This window comes from Lepidothrix coronata, unplaced genomic scaffold, assembly GCF_001604755.1.
Source record: "Lepidothrix coronata isolate B3197 unplaced genomic scaffold, Lepidothrix_coronata-1.0 Scaffold101, whole genome shotgun sequence".
Lineage (NCBI taxonomy): Eukaryota > Metazoa > Chordata > Aves > Passeriformes > Pipridae > Lepidothrix > Lepidothrix coronata.
In genome coordinates, this window is record NW_016690281.1 from 3,131,868 (window position 1) to 3,152,132 (window position 20,265).

A 20,265-nucleotide genomic window follows, 5' to 3' on the forward strand; every position below is an offset into this window, starting at 1 on the left:
CATGGAAAGACCAGCACTGGTCCTTATGGATGCTCTGAAATCGTTTGGTACTAGAAACAATCAGAGGGTCACTGTGAGTGTTGTCTCATTTTGAGCTCACTTCTGTCTTTTCAATCTGGGGGTTAAATTTCTCCCCCCTCCTTCCCCATTGGAAAGGTCACAGCCCGTATTCCCGAGGTTTGTTTTTAGAGGCAGCTCTTGGCTGAGCTGGCATTGGACACAGCACATTTGCTTGGATCTCTGCCACTTCCAAATTTAAGTGGGGGCTGTTACGGGACCGGAGGGAGACACCAACCCAGAGCCACTGCAAGTGAGCTCTTTTCTAAGGTAGGACATTGTGCTTTCTGCAGACTAAAGCCACTAATCAAGCCTAGAGCTGCTGTGCTTCTCCCTTAGGAAAACCAGATCTTTTTTTCCCCCCATTTCCTTTTATCCCCCCGGATTTGGATTTGGGACTGAAGCACCCCAGTTGCTGCCACTCGTCACGTAAAGGACAATGTGATTCTGGGAGGCTGAAGCTACAAAAGAGGTGTTTTTTGGGGGAGCTCTCAGGGGTTTGGTTTCTTTTAGGACTTGATCTCATCTTTGGTGCCTTTAAGTGAACCCTTGACCTTATTAACTAATCCTTGTTCCTTGAGGAACCCTTGTCCTGGCTTTCATAGGATAAAATCCAATTTTTGTTTTAAGGGGAAAGTTTTGATTTTTTTGTTGTTTTGTTTTTGTGGGTTTTTTTAATTGGATTATTGTGATTTATTTTATGGGAAGCCTTCAAAAAGTTTCCAGTCACCTGTATTTGCTCACATTATCAGTGTTCTTATTTCTGCTCTCTAATAACCTGCATGTTCCAATCCTGCCTTTTGGGATGGAGAACTGGGAATTACAGGACTTGATTTGAACCTGTTAATGAGCAGTGGCTTTTCTCGTGCTGAAAACTTGGTGTCATAAACATTACCTGTTAATAACGGGGGTTTTTTCAGTGTGAATACCCAAATTTTTGAACAAAGGTGACAGTGGGGTCTCAGACCTTTGAGCAGGAGGTGTGAGACACCCAGTTCATCTCAAACTGACTACAGAAATTCTTCTTTCCAAAGTAATCTATTCAGCTGGGTTCTCCTCTCCCTCAACTCTGAGTGAACTGAGATTTTCTTTGTTCTGGGGCTCTTTTAAGGGGCCATTCGAGCACCTTCCTTGGAAGAAGGTGCTGCATCCACCTGCCCTAATGGAAAGGGATCCAAATCTCTGATTGGCAAATCCTCCTCTCTCTTGCTCCATTCCTTTCTCTCTCCCATCCCACATTTCCCCTCCCCAGAGTTTATTGGTTACCTGTTGATTCAGACTCCAGCCTGGAAGCTGCCAAAGCAGGTTGCTGCTCCTGACTGGGTTCTTGGCTTGCTGCAGCCCTCAGGCAGAGATGGATAATCTGCCCAGTTCCTGTCTATAATATGGAGAAAAAGGGGGGGAAAAAAAGAAAATAAAACCAATAAAAGACCTGGAAATATTTTTCAAATCAAAAAGAATTAAAGGCAGAGCTTTTTTGTTTAGAAATTAAATGAATAATAATTGTTTTAAGTTAACCAGGCACAACTGTTTCATACTGAGGAGCAATGGACGCCATGTGTCTAAAATATGGCTTTTATTTGGTAGGTTTGGGGGCTCTTTTCCACCGTGACAGAGAGTTCAGGCCTTGCAAAGTCAACCTTTATTTTTACCAAAGAATGTGAAAGAACCATGCTGTAATCAAACAAGGAACTCCCTCCCATCTCCTAGTGTGATTTAATTAGGAAAGGTGTCAGGAAAGCCCTCCTTTCCCAGTTACCTTCTCACCTGCATTTCACTGAAATCAGAAGCAACCTGGTCAGGGCCAGATTTTTCCAGTGGCTCCACTTCAGCCTGTGCTCAGGAAGTGCCACTGCACCTGTCAGCTCCCACTCTGGGAATAATGTGGAGATTTTTGATTCCAAAATGTCCTGTCAGCCCAGTGGCAGCACAGCACCTGTTGTCCCTGCCCACATCTTGTCCTCTGAATTTCAAGAGACTTTTGAGAAGCAACAAAAAGGCAGCTGCTTTCAGGGACCAGCTGAACCTTCTGATCCAGCCTAAAGAGGCCAGTGGCCTTGTGTCTGAACAAGAATTATTTTAGGGAAGATCCGCTCTCCTACGTTAAATCAACTCTACCAGTCCCTGGCTGTAAACCAGTACAAGACACACCCTGTGTGCACTCCCTCAGCACAGAGGTGGAGGAATAAGGTGCTTTGCCAGTGGCCTGAGTTCAGTCCTCCTTTTGGGTTTCTGATTTCCCACTCTGGGCACACTCCCTGTGCCCGGGGAGCCCGTGCCCTGGATGTCTCCCTGCATGATGCACAGTGGATCACACAAGGAAGTGCTCTGTGGACACACGAGTTAGCTCAGGAGTGGGAAGCTCCAAAGGACCTCGAGAAGAGTTGTGTACCAACTTGATGGGTTTTATTTTTAGATCTTGTCAAGTTTATTTAGAGCTGTCTTGGTGTTATATTATTGTGTTCCAGCTGTACCTCCAGAAATATTTACTTTATTCAGTTCACTGTTGTTTCAGAAACTTAGCCTGTTCACTAACAGCTACTTGAGGAATTCTCTCCAGGCCCCTGATGGACATCCAGAAAGCCTGATATTTTCCACATTAGCTCTGTTCCATGGCATGTAGAGCCTCTGCCATCCCCTCAGCTCCATACAAGCTCACTGTCACTCAGTGACACTAAATTCTGGCTTAGCATTGCAGTTACCTCTTGTTTTCTGCTTCTTGTGCCTTCTGTTTGAAGTAGCACAAGTTTTTTGCCCAGAACTTTCCAGTATCTTCCTAGTAAAGATCTGTCTTGCAGTTTGAACTGCAAGAGTTCAAAGTCTGTCTGCACAAGGACGGGGAAGGGAAGATACACTGAGATTTGGTTTTGACTTTATGTGTGACCCAGAAGTGGTACAGATTCCAGGAAGGGGTTCTCATTGACTTCACTCTGACATCAAGCTTTAATAAAAGTTTGGGGGTAAATACAGTGGGGAAATCAGTGGCCTTTTCACAGCAGAAGTCTCACTTGCTCTTTGGCTGTAAAAAAAACTACTCCCTTGAAGGAATGGCTTAGCAAGGAGATTAGGGCTATGCCTTGGTATCAGAATCCAATTCCAGGATGAGATTTCAGTGCGTTAAGCAAATAACTTGCTCAGAGAGAAAACCTGGAGCCTCCAGAATACAGACTGGCTTATATCCATCTGGGATAATACACAGTAACTGATCTCTGGCTTGTAGGTACTGTGGTACTGGCTGTTCTAGAGAAATCTGAGAGGTTTTATTACAATCAGAACAATGTGGAGACATATCCCAGCCCTGAGGAACTTTCACTCTAAACACACTTTGTACAAGAGGGTGAATCCAGAGCAAAACATGGGAACAGCATCTCTGAACCCAAGTTGTTACATGACAGCTGACAGGATCCAATGCCAAGTGTCCTGCTGGGATGTCCAGATTAGCATTTAAATGCTTAAAATTGGGTACTGATGTGGACTTTCCAAAGTCTAAATGCAGGGATGAGGAAATCTGTTGATGATACCTCTGTAGGGGATTAGTTTTTTGTCGGTCCAAGGCAAGGTTAAGAAAAATAATCCCCCTTGTTTTCCAGCCTCTGCTAATTTTCTTCACGGTGCAATGATCTGTTTCCTTTCATCCTGTGGCTCTAGGAAAACTGTTCAGAAAGGAAGATTCATGGATTTCACAAGCACAGTCATCATCCCGCTGCTTTTTGGCAGCCTGGGGATCTTCGGCCTTTTCCGGTTCCTGCAGTGGATGCGGATGCGAGCGTACCTGCAGGAGGCAGTGGTGGTGATCACAGGGGCCACCTCTGGCCTGGGAAAAGGTATGGACCCAAAGGAGGGCACCAAGGGCAGGACAGGCAGGGGGTTCTGGAAGGGGCAGCTACTGGAATAAAGCAGTGATGAGCAGAAAGTTCCCTTGCTCCGAGTTTTGAGAGGCATGGCTTGCACTCCCACGTCAGTTATAACTACAGCCAGTGCAGATTTTGATGCAAGAAAGTCTGATCTGTTAAGGAAAATTTTAATCATCCTGTATAAAGTGGAGCTCATCAAAGCAAAGAATGAGATACACTGTTCTTGTGCTGTCAGGGGTCTTTTCCCTAAATCCTGAAAAAGCCAGAAGCCAAATTGTTTCTCTAAAACTTCTCCAAACTGGTGTTCTGCATTCATGTTGAACTCCCAGCTACCTTGCCAAACTTTCCACTCCCCAGTGTGCTGGATGACACACACAAGGTAACTGTGGTCCCTCTTGAGAAGGGCATAAAGTCAAAAATGAAGAGGCACAGGCAAATTCAACCAGCTGATGGGGAGGGTGTGTAAACAGCACAATAACTGCATAACCAGCACAGTAACTGTGAGCACAGCAGCTGCCTCACCACTATCATGTGTCTGTCACACTCACAGGAAGGTGGCACGTGGCTGTGACCTTGCCTGTAAATCAGCCTGACCATTACTCAGGAGCCATAAAGCCACCTCAGACCCCTGCCAGCTGACAGGGGTTTTACTTATCACCAGGTTTGATGTGGATCTGCTGTTTGTTATTCAAATGCTTATTTTGCTCTCTCTCTTGCTTCCTCCAAAGAATGTGCCAAAGCTTTCCATGCAGCTGGCTCCAAGGTGGTGCTGTGTGGCAGAGACAGTGAGAAGCTCAAGGAGCTGGTGCAGGAGCTTTCTGCTGTGAAGAATCACCGGAAGAAGGTGAGTGTGGGAGGAGGACAGGCTTCTGTGTGGTTGGGATTTCTGCTCGTGGTGTTAACAGAGGTTACAGAACTGCCTGTGGCTTGTTCTGTTGAGCAATAGGAAAAATGCAACTCTCTGCTTAGGGATAGATGTTGATATAGGAGTACATTGAGCTGGCGTGTCATTTCTTGTAAAAACCCTACAAAAATAAGGCATCTGAAAGGCTTCTTGGCTAGAAATGGAAGGGAAAGCATGGGAGTGCAATGCCCAGACTCCTTGCACCTGTATGTCATATACTGAACCTGAAAAAGTGACTTCTGCTGGCTTTTATTTTTAATGTCTAGTTCTGCTGACAGTGGCAAAAAAAGGTATTGCTGGCTTCTGTAGAAAACACCTGGGCTAAGTTTTGACTTTTTCAGATGCACTGTCTTTAATAAGACAACAGGAAACTTCAGTACTTGAAGAAGATCTCCCTTGCCCTTTTCCTGGGCTTGGGTAGAAGGAAGGAGCAGACAAAGACAAGAGCACAACCTGCTTCTGTCATGTGTTCCTGCCATATGGAACTGCAGCACAAGGTCTGGATGGCCCTGCTCCTGTGCTTCCAGAGCTGCGAAATCCCACCATGAGCGTAAACAACCAGCACAGCCTCAACTGGTATTTTGCTAACTTTGATTTATTCGCAGACGCACAAACCCCACACTGTGGCATTTGACCTCTCGGACACCAAAGCTGTGCTAAACGGTGCTGAGGAGATCCTGAAGCACTTGGGTCACGTGGACATACTGATCAACAACGCAGGCATCAGCTTCCGAGGCACAATCGTGGACACGGGGCTGGATGTGGATAAGAAAGTGATGGAAACAAATTATTTTGGACCTGTAGCCCTCACCAAAGGTACCTGTGATCCACATGGATTTGGCTGAGGTCCCTGCAACCAGCACAACTAAACACAGCTTAACTTGTGTTTGTGATTGTACCTGGTGCAGTGCAGCCTGAGAGGGGTGGGTGGAAGGTTTTGGGTTATGGACAGGACTAAGGAGGTGCTTGGGCAAGACTGTGTGGGAAGTGCCTGATTAGAGATGATTCCTTGTTCCATCTCCTGACTCTAGGCTGGCAGGAATTTGGGAAGAGATCCAGTTCACTTCAGCATCTCTAAACACTCTGAAAGCTTTGATTCTTGACAGCAGCAGTGGCAGGAGTGTTGTCTGAATGAGTCTTTTCTGTCCTTTGCTAGCACTTCTCCCCTCCATGATCAAGAGGAGACAAGGCCACATTGTGGCCATCAGCAGCATTCAAGGCAAAATAAGCATTCCTTTCAGATCCGCATGTAAGTACCTCCACAGAAGATGGGAAAGACATATTTGGGGCACCAGGCTGAATAAATACTTGGCTCCTGCTTCCACATTTAGCTCTCCATGGAGCTGGCTGCGTGCAGGGAAGGCAGAGCTGTGCATCACCCTCAGTGTGGTCACAAATCACTGAGAGAAGATGAGGAAGGTACTCTCAAGTACAAAACCTGAGTCCTATCCCGAAGTTGTTAAGGGATGGAGAAGAACAATATGTTTTCAGTGTCCTGAAAACACCTTGATAATCCTATTTTAACACTCGAGAGTCCCTATAAATCCATAATTTTATTGCATTTTATCCTTGCTGTTTGCTTGGTTAATCTCCAGTAAGAAAGTAGGAACCTTTTGTTTCAGTAATTTATGAAGTGCTCTAGTAAAACCAACGCCAAAATAAAAGCCTAAATAGTCATCTTGATCCAGCAAATGGTTCATGTTAAATCAGCTATGACAAGAAATAACATTGGTGAGATTACTGGAAAAAGCCTCTTAAAAGATGGATGAACCAAGAGTAGATTGTTTAGCACACAAGCACCTGTAAATTGCTGAAAATAAACACTGAAAGGACAGTGGTGGTGGCATAAGATGGGTCAGGCACAATGCTGAGTGGAGGAGAGCCTGGAATGTCTGAGCCATGGGGTCTTGCAGGTGATGTGGGTGTGACTGCTCCAGGAATTGTGTTCTGAAGAGCCCTTGCCTGGGTCCTCACAGGGTGTGCAGCCCATGCTGAGCTCGTGCTGCTGGAGTCAGCCCTGCAGCCATGGTGAGGTGGTGGCAGTGACCATGGATATGGGAAGGGAGCAAGGAAACGGAGTCACTCAGCCATTTAACAGGGGGAAATCCTGCCCTAGGCCACACTTCCCTGCTCCTGCCTGCTTGTGAGATCTGGTTTTGACCCGTGTGCAGCCAAGCTCTGAACCTGCTCTGCAAGTCCCCAAGTGCTCAGCACCGTGCAGGGACTGCCAGCTCTGCCCTCCCCAGACAGAGCTTGTCTGACTAACACTTCCCAAGCCAGGCTTTGGGTCTCCTTTATCAGGAGTGGGAGGCAGCCTGGGTTCACTCTGGAGTGCTTTGGCAGGGCTGTGATAGTAAGCTCAGGATCCCAGCCAGTTTTCAACTTGAGTTTACATTTTGCCTTCCTAAATTGCCTCTCACTCCCACTACCTGTTGCTGCCATTCACTAAACAAAAACAAACGTAGAAGCTGGAGAACAGCTGCTGGGTTCTTGCTGAGAAGTGGCTGCATTGCAGTGTTAAAAAGCCATTTGAGCAGTGAATATTCCTTCAGCCCTGCTCCTTCTCTTTGGTGCACAGCCCTTTCCCTGTTTTTCAGATGCTGCCTCTAAGCACGCTACCCAGGCCTTCTTTGACTGCCTGCGAGCAGAGGTGGAGCAGTATGACATTGATGTGACAGTTGTGAGCCCCGGATACATCCAGACAAACCTCTCTCTCAACGCTATCACAGCAGATGGATCTCGCTATGGAGGTGAGATACGATTTGGTGCCCCGTTTGTAAAGCATCTCCACCTCACCGGGTTGCTACAAGGTGTGCTTGCAATACATGGCCTCTGGTGGGGACACAGGTTAGTCCTGAAGGATCAAAAAGCAACTTGGGATGCAGGGTAGGAACAGTAACCTCCAAAACTGAACCTTCCTAGACAGTGACTACTGGCCCAACCATGAGTTACGGCTGCCTGTGCTCCCCTACACAACTGGAGTAAAAGCCAATACAAGCAGCCATGTACAGTTAGAGCATTCCTAGGAAAGGTGCCTAAGTGTGGGTTTACCTGCTGATACTGATGCTCACTGGGCTTTCCCTTGGCAGTTATGGACAAGACCACGGCCCAGGGACAGACGGCGGCCGAGGTGGCTCAGGTGGTTCTCAATGCAGTGGGACAGAGGAAGAAGGAAGTGCTCGTGGCTGGCCTGACTCCCTTCCTGGCTGTCTACCTGAGGAACCTCTGCCCCAGGGTCTTCTTCACCTTAATGGCATCTAGAGCAAAAAAGGAGAGAAAAGCAAAGGACTCTTAGAGCTCAGATTGCCTGAGCAGTACCTGCAGGGACAGGCTGAGCCCCTGCAGTCGGCTGGGACATCATTGGAGGTGCTCCTGCAGGAAAAACCTTTCTCAAAATACTGAAGTTTACTATTGCATGGAGAGTGGGAAGTGGTTTCCCCCATACTGGTGGAAGAAAGCACCTAAACCTCACCTGGAGAAGGAAGGGTGCTCGGACAACGGGGGAGAGCTGAGGCTGCAGGGGAGGGTGACTCAAGGGAACACTCTGCAGCCGGGGAGGCCCCTGTGCTGGAACACAGCACCTCACCTCACTCCAGGCATGCTCAGATCTACTGGGCTGCTACAAATAAAACCCACCTGTTTTGCCTTCACACAAGCAGATCTTGGCTTTCCCCGCGCCATGGCCCCTGTGAAATACAGTCCTTGGCTCTCGTGATCAGTGTCTCCTTCCCACTCCTTCCAATCCGATCCAGAACATGCTGCTTGAAGTGGGAAACTGCACAGAGCTTCTGCTTGTTAACATGCCAGGTCATCTGATATGTTAAGTTCAAGTCCAGTGCCACTTTTAAAGAAGTAACTGATGTACAGTTGAAGTATATTTGGCCATCATTTTACCCGTCTGAACTGTGTCTTACTGATGTACGGGGACATTTAACTCTGCACTGGCAGCACAGTATGAACCCCAAGCACCAGAGAATGCAGGAAAGCACTGAACAGATAGAACAGCACAGCAAGTCACAGCAAGGTGACAGCAGCACACCTGGCCAGCTGCAGGCCTGGAGCACAGAGCAGGTGTGATCCCGGGGATGCCAGGCCCTGTCTCCTGGATGCAGAGGAGAACCTGTGTGTGCAGGATGCACAGTCTAGCAGACAGACCCTTAGTTCTCATTGCTTCAAAGCAATCACAGATGCTAATTAGGATCACATCCAGTGGGGAATGATACCTGCCTGTTCACTCATCACAGGCTTCAGGGAGTGCCATATTCCATTCTTCGCCTGGTCTCATGTGAGAGATACCAGCTCTAGGAAAAAGGAATTGCTGCACAGAGAGTTCAGTAAGGACAGAAATAATCTTTTTAAACTTGTAATTAAAATAAAACCGACTAATAGGAAAACAAAGGTCCAGACTCCTGTTGCCACCTCCATGCACTTGCCAGCATTTTCCATGTCCTGCCTCGTAAGTCCTGACTGTGAGTGCTCATCTGATGACAAATAAATTACATTGCTATGAAATGAATCCTTTGGTCTGCTCCAGCTCCTCACAGGAGGTAACGTTAGAGGAAGGGAAAGCAGGAGGGTTTTGTTTTTTTTTTCTTATATCCCTCACAAAAAAAATGCCAGGACCACAGAGGTTTGGTGAAGAAAAGGAATTAAAGGCCCTGAGAATTATTCTGCATTGAGTAAAAAAGAACAGGAAGGCATTTGGTGTGGCCAGCACAGGGTATTTCAAGGCCTTCTGCAGCAATAAGTAATAGTAGCTATGGCAGATGTGCCACCAGCTTCAAATCCATCCAGTAGACAGGACTTTGGAAACATGTCAGGATGGAAGGGCAACCTGCCCAGCCTGGCCTAACCACAGAAAGACGAAGTAGTTGCATTTCTTCCCCTCCTCTCTGCCAAGGCAACTGTACATTGTTGCTATAAATAGACACTCTGGATCCCAGCTTCTTTTAACCTTGGAGGGAGAGAGCTCAGCCACTGTACAAAGTGCTGTTGCCTCCCAGAAAGGTCTCCCTGCCACTGGAGTTTCCTCCAGCCCTCGGCCCGCTCAGGTACAGCTGCCTGTGCAGGTGCTAAAGGCTGAGAACTCCCAGCAGCCCCAGCCTGCCCAGCACACACAGACGGGCTGTGTGTCCTGCTCACACAAAAGCTGCCTCAGCAGAAAAGCACAAATCACAACTGCAGATGCTGGAGGCAAAGACAGGGGGAGTTCTTGGTGCCTGCTGTGGAAATTTGGAGAGATACAGACAGAACAACTCCGTGTGGTGTCTGACCTTGTGAGAGGCCCTGCCAAGGTCGGTGTTTCAGCCGTGGAGGTCAGGCTGCAGCTACCACTGGAGCAGGGAGCACATCTGTGCACAGGCAGCTTTTATTGCAGGCTTTGCTCTTGTATCCCGATCCCAACACCTGAAGCTGTGCCAGGCTGTGCCCTGCAAACGCCAGCCACGCCCATTTTCCATCTGGTATGAAGAGATTATAGGCAGCCAGTCCCTATCTTTTAGAAGTAACAGGCAGACCTTGCAAAACAGTAAATACTTCCCAAGCTAGGAACAAGATTTTGAGTTCAGAGCTAAAAGATGCATTAATGCACACGACTGAATTCTACAGTTTCATGTAATGCAGTTACAAGATGGTCACCTGGATGCCTTGCAGCACAAGGAGGCAGCTCCAGAAGCGCCTGTTCCAGGCAAGAGCAGTGGAATTGCACAGTCAGCACACAGCACAAAGGTAGGACAGGTGGACTCCCACCTTGGCAGCCCTCAGCTGCACATGGTACAAGTCATTTCAGTGGAGATGTATCCACGTTAACAAGAACGGAGCAGAACGTGTTTGTAGCTGGAAACTTACTGTGTGCAGAGGAGTCAGGGTTGGAGGTGGCAGGGCAGCAGAGAACTGAGGCACCTTTACCCCCAGCCATCAATGTTTAAGCAATTACCAAAAAGGTATCAACCTGAGGTAACAAATAAGGCTCCTCCAGGAAACACAAGCAAGAGGGACAGCAACATCCTACAGTTGTTCCTTCAGCAGATGGCTGCTGTGAGCTAACATGGACACTGCTGCCATGTGCAATGGACAAGAGGAGTATCAGGTCTGTGTGTGACTAGGCATTAATAATTATCACCACTGCAACTCTCAGAGCAAAGCCTCCACCCCCAGGAAGCACAAGAGCAAAGGGAACTGTGATAACAGTGACAAGAGAGCAAAAGCATTTGAAATTCTCATCCTTTAATGGTCATTGATAACTTCTGGCTGGTTCTGTGTAATACAATTAAACAATATACTTAATTGTTTCCAAAAAAAAAAAAAAAAAAAAAGCAGCTCTCACACCCCCTCTTTCTATTGCTTTATTTCATCCACATTCCGCTGCTGGATTGGACTCCCCTGGCCTAACATACGGATCTCAAGTCATCACACATCCACATCTCAAGTGTAACGAAGAACTGAAAAACCTTGGTGCACCAGTGATTTGTTATTTGAAAAATAACAGCTCTATTAAACCAAATCCTTCCCAGTCTCCACTGCTTCTCAAAGAGGAAAAACAAAATGTTACTGTGGGAGTCTTAATACACTTGTCTTTGTGGGTTTCTCTCTTCCCTGCTGAAGTCATACAGCATAGAGTTCATAGATCTTCTTTACACAGTACACCAGGGCAGCGAGTGCTATCGTGTTGTGCAGTCTCTTTCTGTGCAGGTCGTCCTTCCTCACCAGCACCACGGGGGTGGACGAGGTGAGCGTATGCAGGGGCAGGCGGGAGAGTTTATAGGCATCGTACTCGACCTGGTACTTGCAGCAGGGATCAAACTGCCACGAGATCCCGTAGAGGGTGCAGCAGGCCACGCTCAGCACTCCAGCGGGCAGGGAGATGTAGTGAGAATAATCTACTGGAAGTGCCAGGGGGGTGAAGAGGCAGGTGGTGCCCGCCAGCACGGCCGTCTTGTGCAGGCAGTTCCCGACGGTGATCCATCGGGCCGTCTCGTCCCCGATGCGCGTGGGCTCTATCACGATGTACTTGTACTGCGCTTCCAGGGCCTGCTCCAGCTCATACTCAAACTGGTCCTGAGCATTCTCCCCGTTGTAGATCTCGTGCACAATGTAACAGTCCGTGGAGGACAAGGTGACCCTGTTAACGGGAAACTCGGAATTAAAACGACAGAGCTTAAGGATGGACTGTTCACCCACCCGGCTGTGAGAGCAGCAGAGAAGTGCCCAAGTGAGGGCAGCCCCTCAAGGTCAGGCACTGCCTGTGTTCCACAACCAGCAGCTTTTTCAACTCAAGCTTCATTTCACATCAGCTCATTACACCTACTGTACAATAATTCATCCCAAAATAAGGCAATATATTTTTCTTACCTTTTCCTGACTTGGGGGATATAAAGCAATTTGAGAAATAGGATCTTGTTGACAGTCCTGAAATGGTTCCTCACACTGATACCCAAGCAGTTTCTCTGGAGACAGTGGAAGTGTCACTCACACCTTAGTGACCACAATGCCCCACTGAACAAACCACACAGACTTCAGGAGTTTTCATAGAAAATAAACCCAGCAGCTCATCCATCAAGAGGACAAACTGCACTGGAAGGTTTTGAGAGAGGAAGCATCTCTAGATGAATACATTTGTTTTCACCCCACAATAGTTACCTCCTTGCCACTGATGAAGCTTGATATTTAGTCCTCCATAGTAAACCCAACCTAGTAAATCCATAGCAAATCCAACAAGGATGGCCAAGATACATTGCTGAAACAAGGTGAGGAAGGCAGCAGAGCACTCTGTTGCAGAACACTCCCTCTCCTGACGTAGGATGCAGCAAAGCAAGAAAGGAACATTTTTAACCCAGACACGCTTTAGCAGTGAAGAGCTGCTCGTGTTACCTGGGAGCACATTCCCTACTGACAGGGGATTCACAGGACTTGTATTGGAGCAGGAGCTTTTAACTACCTGAAATCACATCCGTTTCCACCTTCCCTTTACCCTTCACCACATCACCACAGCTGCAGCCACATTCATGTACAGACTGCTAAGAATCAGGATTATGACTGCTCACCTGCCCTGAGAAAGGGTAAAAACCTATCCACTGGAACACAGCAAAATCCTCCCTTCTAAGCAGAAATGACTATTTCTGACATACTCGTGTTTAACCAGAGCAAAACTGAGCACGTGGCCTCTCAAGGATAAAAATATCTAGCAGATTCCTTTAGCAGAAAGAGAACAAATCACACACACGTTTGACCTAATCTCAGCAGACAAAACAGCCTCATCCTAACAGCATTTAGACCCTCCTGATACCAGGAGGAAAACACTGCTGATGTGGAGAATGGAAGGAGCACTTTTTGCTCCATTAGTGCAGCGGTACTTATGTGCATGCACTGGAAAATAAGGGAGAAAAATACACATTCACAAGCTGCTGTTGCCAAACATTATCCTTAATGTGCAGCTCCACTCATGCTGCAAAGGGGATTGAGCAGTGGCCAGCTGTAATCAAGAATATTGTTAAATTACAAGCTGTTGCCAGAAGTAGCTGCGTTTGTAACAGCAGCAAACATCAATCAGCAGGACGGGAGAGGCACCACCCTCTCCCAAAGCAGAGTAATAAGCAATTTCATTAAAAGTCTGGCTGGAATTTATATAACCCACAATGAAAACTCAACTTCCAAGGCAGTTGAGTTCTCTGCAGTGCATTTCCCCCTTGGCCTGTTCATGGGTAGAAAGAAAAATAAAAATCCATCTGAATTCCGTGTATGCCAGGGGCTTCTTCAGGGCCATCAGCTTGTCAGACACTGTTTGAGAAATTACCATTAACTCTTTCAGCACAGGATGTGGTGGGCTCTGATGTTCTGTGGTGAATTGGAAGGTATTTAAAGAAAAAAAATTTAAAGAAAGCACCTATATAAGGAGTTTCTAACAAAGAACCAGTTAAGCAGGTGTTACACTGACATTAAGGACACTGCTGGTCATGGCTGCTGCCAGGGACTCTTTTTCTTGGTGGCCCAAGTGCAGCTTCTTCCGAATCAAAAACTCCAGTTTCATTACAAAAGACATGCTGAGACTTAAGGTAACTCTGCACACCACCACCCAGACTATGTGAAACCACTCGCTAGGGCATAATGACTTCATGGAAAAGCTATTGCTGAAAGGCATTTTCGAGCTGGAAGCTGACCCAGTGCTAACACAACCCTCCGGATAAAATTAGTATTTCCTACCAAGGAGCACTTTCAGTGTGTTGTAATACTTAGGAACATGCAGATGGGTCTGCAAGATAGAGAAGCACAATCTAAATTCAACTAAGAACTTCCCAGAGGCTTAGGAATAGCACAGTGGCCTTGTCACTCCAGGATCTCCTGCCATCAGTGGGAAAACACACAAGAAGCAAGCCCATTCCTTCTCTGCCTGTACAGGAGCCATGGGAACTGGGCTTCCAACTCCAGGAATTCAGTAACTACATTACATGGGATTTTTCCAGGCTCAGCACCAGGACAGGTGGCATTAACCCATCAGCCTCACTTCTCCTTATCCAGATCTCCTTGCTGTCCTTCCCTCTGAACACCCCTTTTTCCTTTCGCCATCACTGCACAAGCAGAGCCATACCATGAACACCTGTCAGAGAGCAGGAATCCAACAGACTGGCCAGAGGCAGCACTGTCCATCTCCTCTGGAATCTTTTGGCTTGCCAGGCTCTGGGGCTTTATAACAATAAAGTCAAGAAAAGCACAATCCTCCTACGCCAAAACAAGCAGAATTTAAAGTATGTTCTGTTGGAAAAGAAAAACCACTGGCAACTAAGCTGCACAAAGGCTTCATCCCTGAAAAAGTCCGTCCCCTTGACTGTGCTTTTTCCTCAAATTAGTCCTCTAAAAATCAGAATAAATCTGTATCACACATTTCACTGGCTGCCCCCAGAGCAAGAAAAGCTGAAAACTGGTTTGATTTCAGATGATACAGAAAAAGACAGAGATGAGATACGTGGGCTTGAGGAGGTTTCAGCTGAGTAGGAGCGAGGACCTCAATGCACAGAGTCGATCTCTCCTGACACAGCCTTTCAATTGAACACAGCAGCTGCAAACCAACAAATCCAGTCAAAGCAGTTGGATTTGCTCAAACACTGGAGGCCACGGAATTTGCCTTTTGGAGCTTGTCACCCACCCCCTGGCCATGACAAACACAAATGCAGAGCTGTGCAAGCAACTCTGAGCTGGCATCAAGTCATCAAGTGTGGGGATTTTGTATAAACTGTTTTATTGAAAAGAATAGTAAATAACCAGAGAGCACCTAGTTCCAGAAGACATAAAATGCTGCCTGGTGTTCAGAAGCCCATCAGGCTGTTTACTAGACAGACCAGAACCTAAAAGCAGTTGTTATTACTGAACCAAATGATTTTCCAGGACCTGTCTCCCCACCCCAAAAAAGAGGGCTAAGTTAACAAGTTGTACAGTTGTTCTGTAAGAATAATTCTGGACCTTATATCCAACTATTTGATCTATTGCAGCTTCAGGCTTTCTATACTTGAGAAATTTTAGTGTCTCATTCCAGCTGCAGAATGAATGCCTGGGTGGGGAAATGTGACAGAACTCTGAACTATTCGGCACAGCAAGATGTAAATCACTTAAAAATCACCAATGTCAAATTTTGGTATTGCCAAAGTTTTAAATAAGGAATCCATTGTTAACAGACCTACAGCAGCAGGAGGGGCAGAAGTGTCTGTGTTAGCTATAGGGCAAGGTTCAAATTACATTTGGATTGTCTTCCTAACATGGGAATATCAGAGAGCACCAGGAGAGGGGTGCTGCAGCTGCTGAACAATAGCAGCTCCAGCAGTTCATAAAATCATGGAATGGTTTGGGTTGGAAGGGAACTTAAAAGACCATCCAGTTCCACCCCCTGCCATGGGCAGGGACACCTTCCACCGGCCCAGGTTGCTCCAAGCCCCGTCCAACCTGGCCTTGGACACTTCCAGGGATGGGGCAGCCACAGCTTCTCTGGGCAGCCTGTGCCAGGGCCTCACCACCCTCACAGGGAAGAATTTTTCCCTAAGTTCCACCCCTCAGAGCAGCTCCATTTCTGTGCCTCCAGCTTGGAAGCAGGCTCCTGAAAAAAGCAACTTGCTGCTTCAATTCAATTCAACGGAAGTTTCAATTTGATAGTTTTTTTTCCTGTGGATAAAGAAATAACATTCCAAGGAGGAAGCACAATGCCACTCCATGTGAAAAGACCTTCAGGTTTGCCAGGTGCCAAGTGGAAATGGGAGAAACAAAGGAACAGAGTGCTGAGAACAGGGCATGTAAAAACATCCTGGGAGAACCCCCAGCCTCCTCCTGCCACTGCTCACCTGCCTGAGCCTCCCAAGTTTGTTGCCCTCAGCCTAATGGCATTCCTCAATCTGCCAGACAGAGTTTTGGTGAGGGTTTGAAGTCATCCAACTATCTCAGTTCTGCAAAATGCTCAGGATCACACTTAGAAACAACCTCAAGCTGCACAAAGCGCAGGTACAGTTCTGGGCAAAAGAAAGTTCCTTTTAAACCCCTCCCCTTAACACATAAGTCGAGTTTTAATAAAGTTTTTTTAAAACAGGAGAATATTCCTGGGCAACAGTATTGCTCAGAGCACCAAACAGGCAATCAGATTAACTGCAAATGAAGACCGGTTTGATCAGTAGTTAAGACAGTAAGAAAGGAAAGGCTTGCAGCAGTGTGATAAGGTGTGTCACAAACAGCACACAGAGTCTAGTTCAGCAGTGCAAGAGGGGCTTTGTGCTGGTTGTGCAAGTGATCTGCAAAACAAAAGACATTCTAGATGGCCAGAGTATGTCTGTGGGCACTGTCAGCCTCTCAGCCAAGCTGGAGCAAGTCAACAGAGTCGAGGCATGACGAATTCAAACACTAAACTTCCCTCCCTCCAACATAAATCCTTCTTGGAGAAATTTAATTTAATTTCGAGATTAAGGAATGAGCTGTGGACTGGCTTTAATTCTCAGTGGAAATATTCCACCTCCAAGTCATATTCACGAGTGTGCTCCTACTCAGGGTATGGTGCATGGAAAGCACTAACATGTCCCAGCTCAAACACCTGGGGAATTGTTTCTCTGCTGAGTACCCCCAAAACCTACCAGGCCTGGGGCCTTAAGAAGGGCATTAAAGCAAAGGAAGAATAGGAAAAGCTCAGCAATAAAGCAAGATCTTAGCTCAGAAGATGCACTTTAAACACAAATAGGAAAAATGACAGGACAACACTGGGGAGATCATCAAGCAGCCTCAACAAGGGACCAGAACGTTCCCTGAACACTAAGGAAAACATCACCAAACCATAACAACAAACTCCAGCCCCTGGACAACGAGGAGGTGTCAATTTTAAGTCAACTAATGATTAGCCAAGCTGATGGAAATAGGTCAATCATTGCTGCAAGCAGAGTACCAGAAATCTGAGCAGTGCAGGTAGTGAGAGAGCTCAGTAAGGGCAGAGAGGAGCCAGTGCAGGCAGCGGTGATGACATGAAAGCTGTTCTTTCCAGAGTTTGTCAGAACATCTCCCAGGGGAACAAACGACACGCTGTCCACTGCCTTTTATACAAACACACCCAGTACAATCCAGTGTCTGTTCTGTATGAAAAAGTTGTTTTGGTCTACAGATCAACAATTCCCTTTAGACAGTCTCCATTAAAGAGTCTATCCAGAATGAAGAAAAACAAATATTTAGTTGGTTCCCTTCAGTGTTTTTGGGTTTTTTTGTTGAATGTTATTATTTCACCACCAGAGCCAGCTGGAGTTAACAGTCAACATCCTTTGAAATTAATGTCCTTACATTCACTCCTAGCGAGGAACGTGCTTTTTGACCAATTACAGACTTCTCTGTATCAATAAAGCCATTTATGAAAGGATTCAGTCTCCACAGATAGAGTTGCTGGTCTTTTTTTTTATATATATATTTTTAAATGAAAGCTGCTCTAGTCTCACAGCAGACAGGATTTTATTCAGTACTGAGTCTCCTCACACCACCTCCGGCACACAGATGCCTTTTAGACCGTCTGGCTGACAACTACAAACACTCCTTGAAGCAGCTCAGTTACGAGGAAAACTGGATCAGCATATTCAGTTCAAAGGAATGTGTCTTTGGACAAGAATCCTGCCCAGAGTAAGAAAACTGTATTCACCCTATAAAAAGCACATGTCATCATGTGATGACATCAGGTCTGTCAGCGCTGCCTGTACACAACCTGTGCTGCAGCAGCCAAACGAGACAGGCAGGTGTGATTTGGGATCAGCCTCTGATGGAGAGGCAGAAGCCCTGTCATGTGTATCTCCTGCTCTGCAGCTGCCAGGAAGAAGCAGCGCCTCGCTGTCATCACCCAAAACATCATCCTCCATCACGTTTGTACAGGGTGACACCTAAAAAACCACCATCTCTTTTGATGGAGATTGTGAAACGCTGCTCAGTGGTGGATCTGTTCTGTTCCATCTCCTTCTCACTGGCAAAGGAAAAATAATATATGCAGCAGGTTCATGGAGTGACTCGTGTTTATGAATATTTTTCATCATAAGATCAAGAGCAATCACAGCTTTGAAAACAAATCACCTCAAACAACAATTACTGTACAGTTCACAGATGAAGTTACACGGCAAGAACTCACTTTTAAGTCTGCGTCAGTTTTCACCCTGGAAGAATAATTTTTATTGAAGTTAATTAAGTGCTCTTTTCCATACCTTTTTTGTTCCCCCCCTTCTCTTCTGCTGAGAGGACAGGTCTGTGCCACATGAAAAAATCCCCATGAAAACTCCACACCTCCCGTGCTGGGGCAGTGCCAGCACTGGGTGCAGACAGCTTTACCACTGTGGTATTCTTAGCTGTTTATATGAACCACACTGATGCAGAAATTCCATTGGCTCTTCCAGTACAATTACTTTTGAATTCCCTGAACACAGACAGCATTCCTGCAATTCAGATCAGCGCCAGAATTTTGAGGGCTACTTGTGGCTCTCCCTTGGCTGTGTAGATTCAACACCATCAAAGCAAATAGTGCTGAATTGCAGTAAGGGAACAAAGTGAAGGAAAAGCCACAACAAAAATTAAGAGGGATATCATAGTTTCTAGTTAAGAGGGATATCAGAGTTTCGAGGTGAGGCAGCAGGACAAAAGAAAACTCACAAAACACTGCAGCAGCTTTCAGCAGCTGCCGGTTGCATCAGTCAGCCCTGGGGCAGGACAGAAAAATGCCAACGTCAGGAAATGCAGGATAAACCCAAACATTTTCAGCAGGTGGAGAACTGTGCACACAGATTTTTAAAGTAGCTCAACGAGACATTGTCTTGAGATGTGCCAGGGGAGGCTTATAGGTCAGACATCAGGAAGAATTTCTTCCCAGAAAGGCCGATTGGAAGAGGCTGCCCAGGGAATGGTGGAGTCACCGTCCCTGGAGCTGTTTAAGGAAAGACTGGGTGAGGCACTCGGTACTCTGATCTGGCTGAGAAGGTGGTGTTCGGTCACAGGCTGAACTCGACGATCTCAGACGTCTTTTCCACCCTAAGTGATTCTGTGACATTTCTTTCTGTCTCTTTCTTCCCATTTTAAAGTTACCGATTCCCAAACTTCCACCGCTGCTCCGCGGGCAGTCCCAGCCTGCTCTGGCGGCTCTCCCGCCCCAGCAGCAGCAGCAGCGGGCGCGGTACCGAGCCCCGCGCCCGCCGGGCCCCGGCAGAAGGAGGTCACCCTGGAGGACTCGCCGCTCCCTCCCCGCCTTTAAAAATAGCCGTGGACGGAAGGAGCCTCCCGGGGCCGGCCCTCCTCCTCCCGGCTCCCGGGGCCGCATCCCGCCACGGGCAGCGCCGCCGCCTTCGCCCCTCGGGCGGCGCTGACCTTCCCCGCCCGCGGCCGCCCCTCCAGCCCCGGTCCCGCCGGGCGCCCCCGACCCTTCGGGCCCCCGCGGGGCCGCGTCCCGCGCCCGCCCCGCCCGGCCGCGCTCCCCTCGCGGCGCCCCCGCCCTCGCCGCGGGGCCGCGGGGAGCCGCGGGCGGCGCGGCCCCGATCTCCCCGCCGCCCCTCGCCCCGTTCCCCCGCCGCCCCCTCACCTCTCCCGGCCGCCGCCGCTGTTGGTGCCGCCGGGGCCACCGCGCCTCCTTCCCCACGCCGCCATCTTGGAGACACTCGGCTCGCAAATGTCTCCGCCGGCGGCCCGCGGCCGCGCCGCGGTGCCCGACGGGAGATGTAGTGCGCGAGGGCGGCGGCGGCCGTTGCGCGGGGCGGGATCGGACCAGAGGCGGGACTACAAGTCCCATGGTGCCCCGCGCTACCGCGCGGCCGCGCAACCCTCTGGGGTGTGTAGTCCCCCGGCGGGAACGGGGGCGGCGGGGTCGGGTGGGCACCGCGGCGGGACCCCCGGGGGACCCCCGGGCACAGCCCCGGGCACTGGTGGCGGGGCACCCCGCGGGGAGCTTGGCTCGGCCCCGCCGCCCGGGATCTGCCGCCGGAG

At 48.1% G+C, this 20,265-nt stretch overlaps 2 protein-coding genes and 1 long non-coding RNA gene across 6 annotated transcripts in view; 1 reads left to right on the forward strand and 2 right to left on the reverse strand.

Moving 5' to 3' along the window:
- The window catches only part of LOC108501371, a 16,870-nt gene extending 8,890 nt beyond the window's left edge, over positions 1–7,980 (reverse strand). The window contains exons 1-2 of the long non-coding RNA XR_001876170.1: positions 7,867–7,980; positions 1,324–1,435 (exon numbers count right to left, since the gene is read on the reverse strand). This is a non-coding gene — a long non-coding RNA (uncharacterized LOC108501371). The remainder of the gene's footprint in view (positions 1–1,323; positions 1,436–7,866) is intronic.
- Positions 1–9,331, forward strand: part of DHRS7B (dehydrogenase/reductase 7B) — a 10,517-nt gene extending 1,186 nt beyond the window's left edge. The window contains exons 1-8 of one of the 4 annotated variants that reach the window (XM_017823183.1): positions 9–73; positions 190–327; positions 3,706–3,881; positions 4,640–4,755; positions 5,421–5,631; positions 5,972–6,064; positions 7,413–7,565; positions 7,905–9,331. In XM_017823183.1, the coding sequence (XP_017678672.1) occupies positions 3,731–3,881; positions 4,640–4,755; positions 5,421–5,631; positions 5,972–6,064; positions 7,413–7,565; positions 7,905–8,110 (930 nt within the window). In that variant the 5' untranslated portion in view covers positions 9–73; positions 190–327; positions 3,706–3,730 and the 3' untranslated portion in view covers positions 8,111–9,331. Of the gene's footprint in view, positions 328–3,705; positions 3,882–4,639; positions 4,756–5,420; positions 5,632–5,971; positions 6,065–7,412; positions 7,566–7,904 lie in introns of all 4 variants that reach the window. The other 3 variants (XM_017823184.1, XM_017823182.1, XM_017823181.1) reach the window with 3 other exon arrangements.
- A 1,689-nt stretch (positions 9,332–11,020) lies between these two features.
- Positions 11,021–19,971, reverse strand: TMEM11 (transmembrane protein 11). Its single transcript, XM_017823185.1, has 2 exons — positions 19,865–19,971; positions 11,021–11,935 (listed from the first exon to the last, which is right to left on the reverse strand). Exons 1-2 carry the CDS (start codon positions 19,927–19,929, stop codon positions 11,419–11,421), a joined length of 582 nt encoding a protein of 193 aa, XP_017678674.1. The 5' UTR covers positions 19,930–19,971; the 3' UTR covers positions 11,021–11,418.
- Between the last annotated feature and the right edge of the window lie 294 nt (positions 19,972–20,265).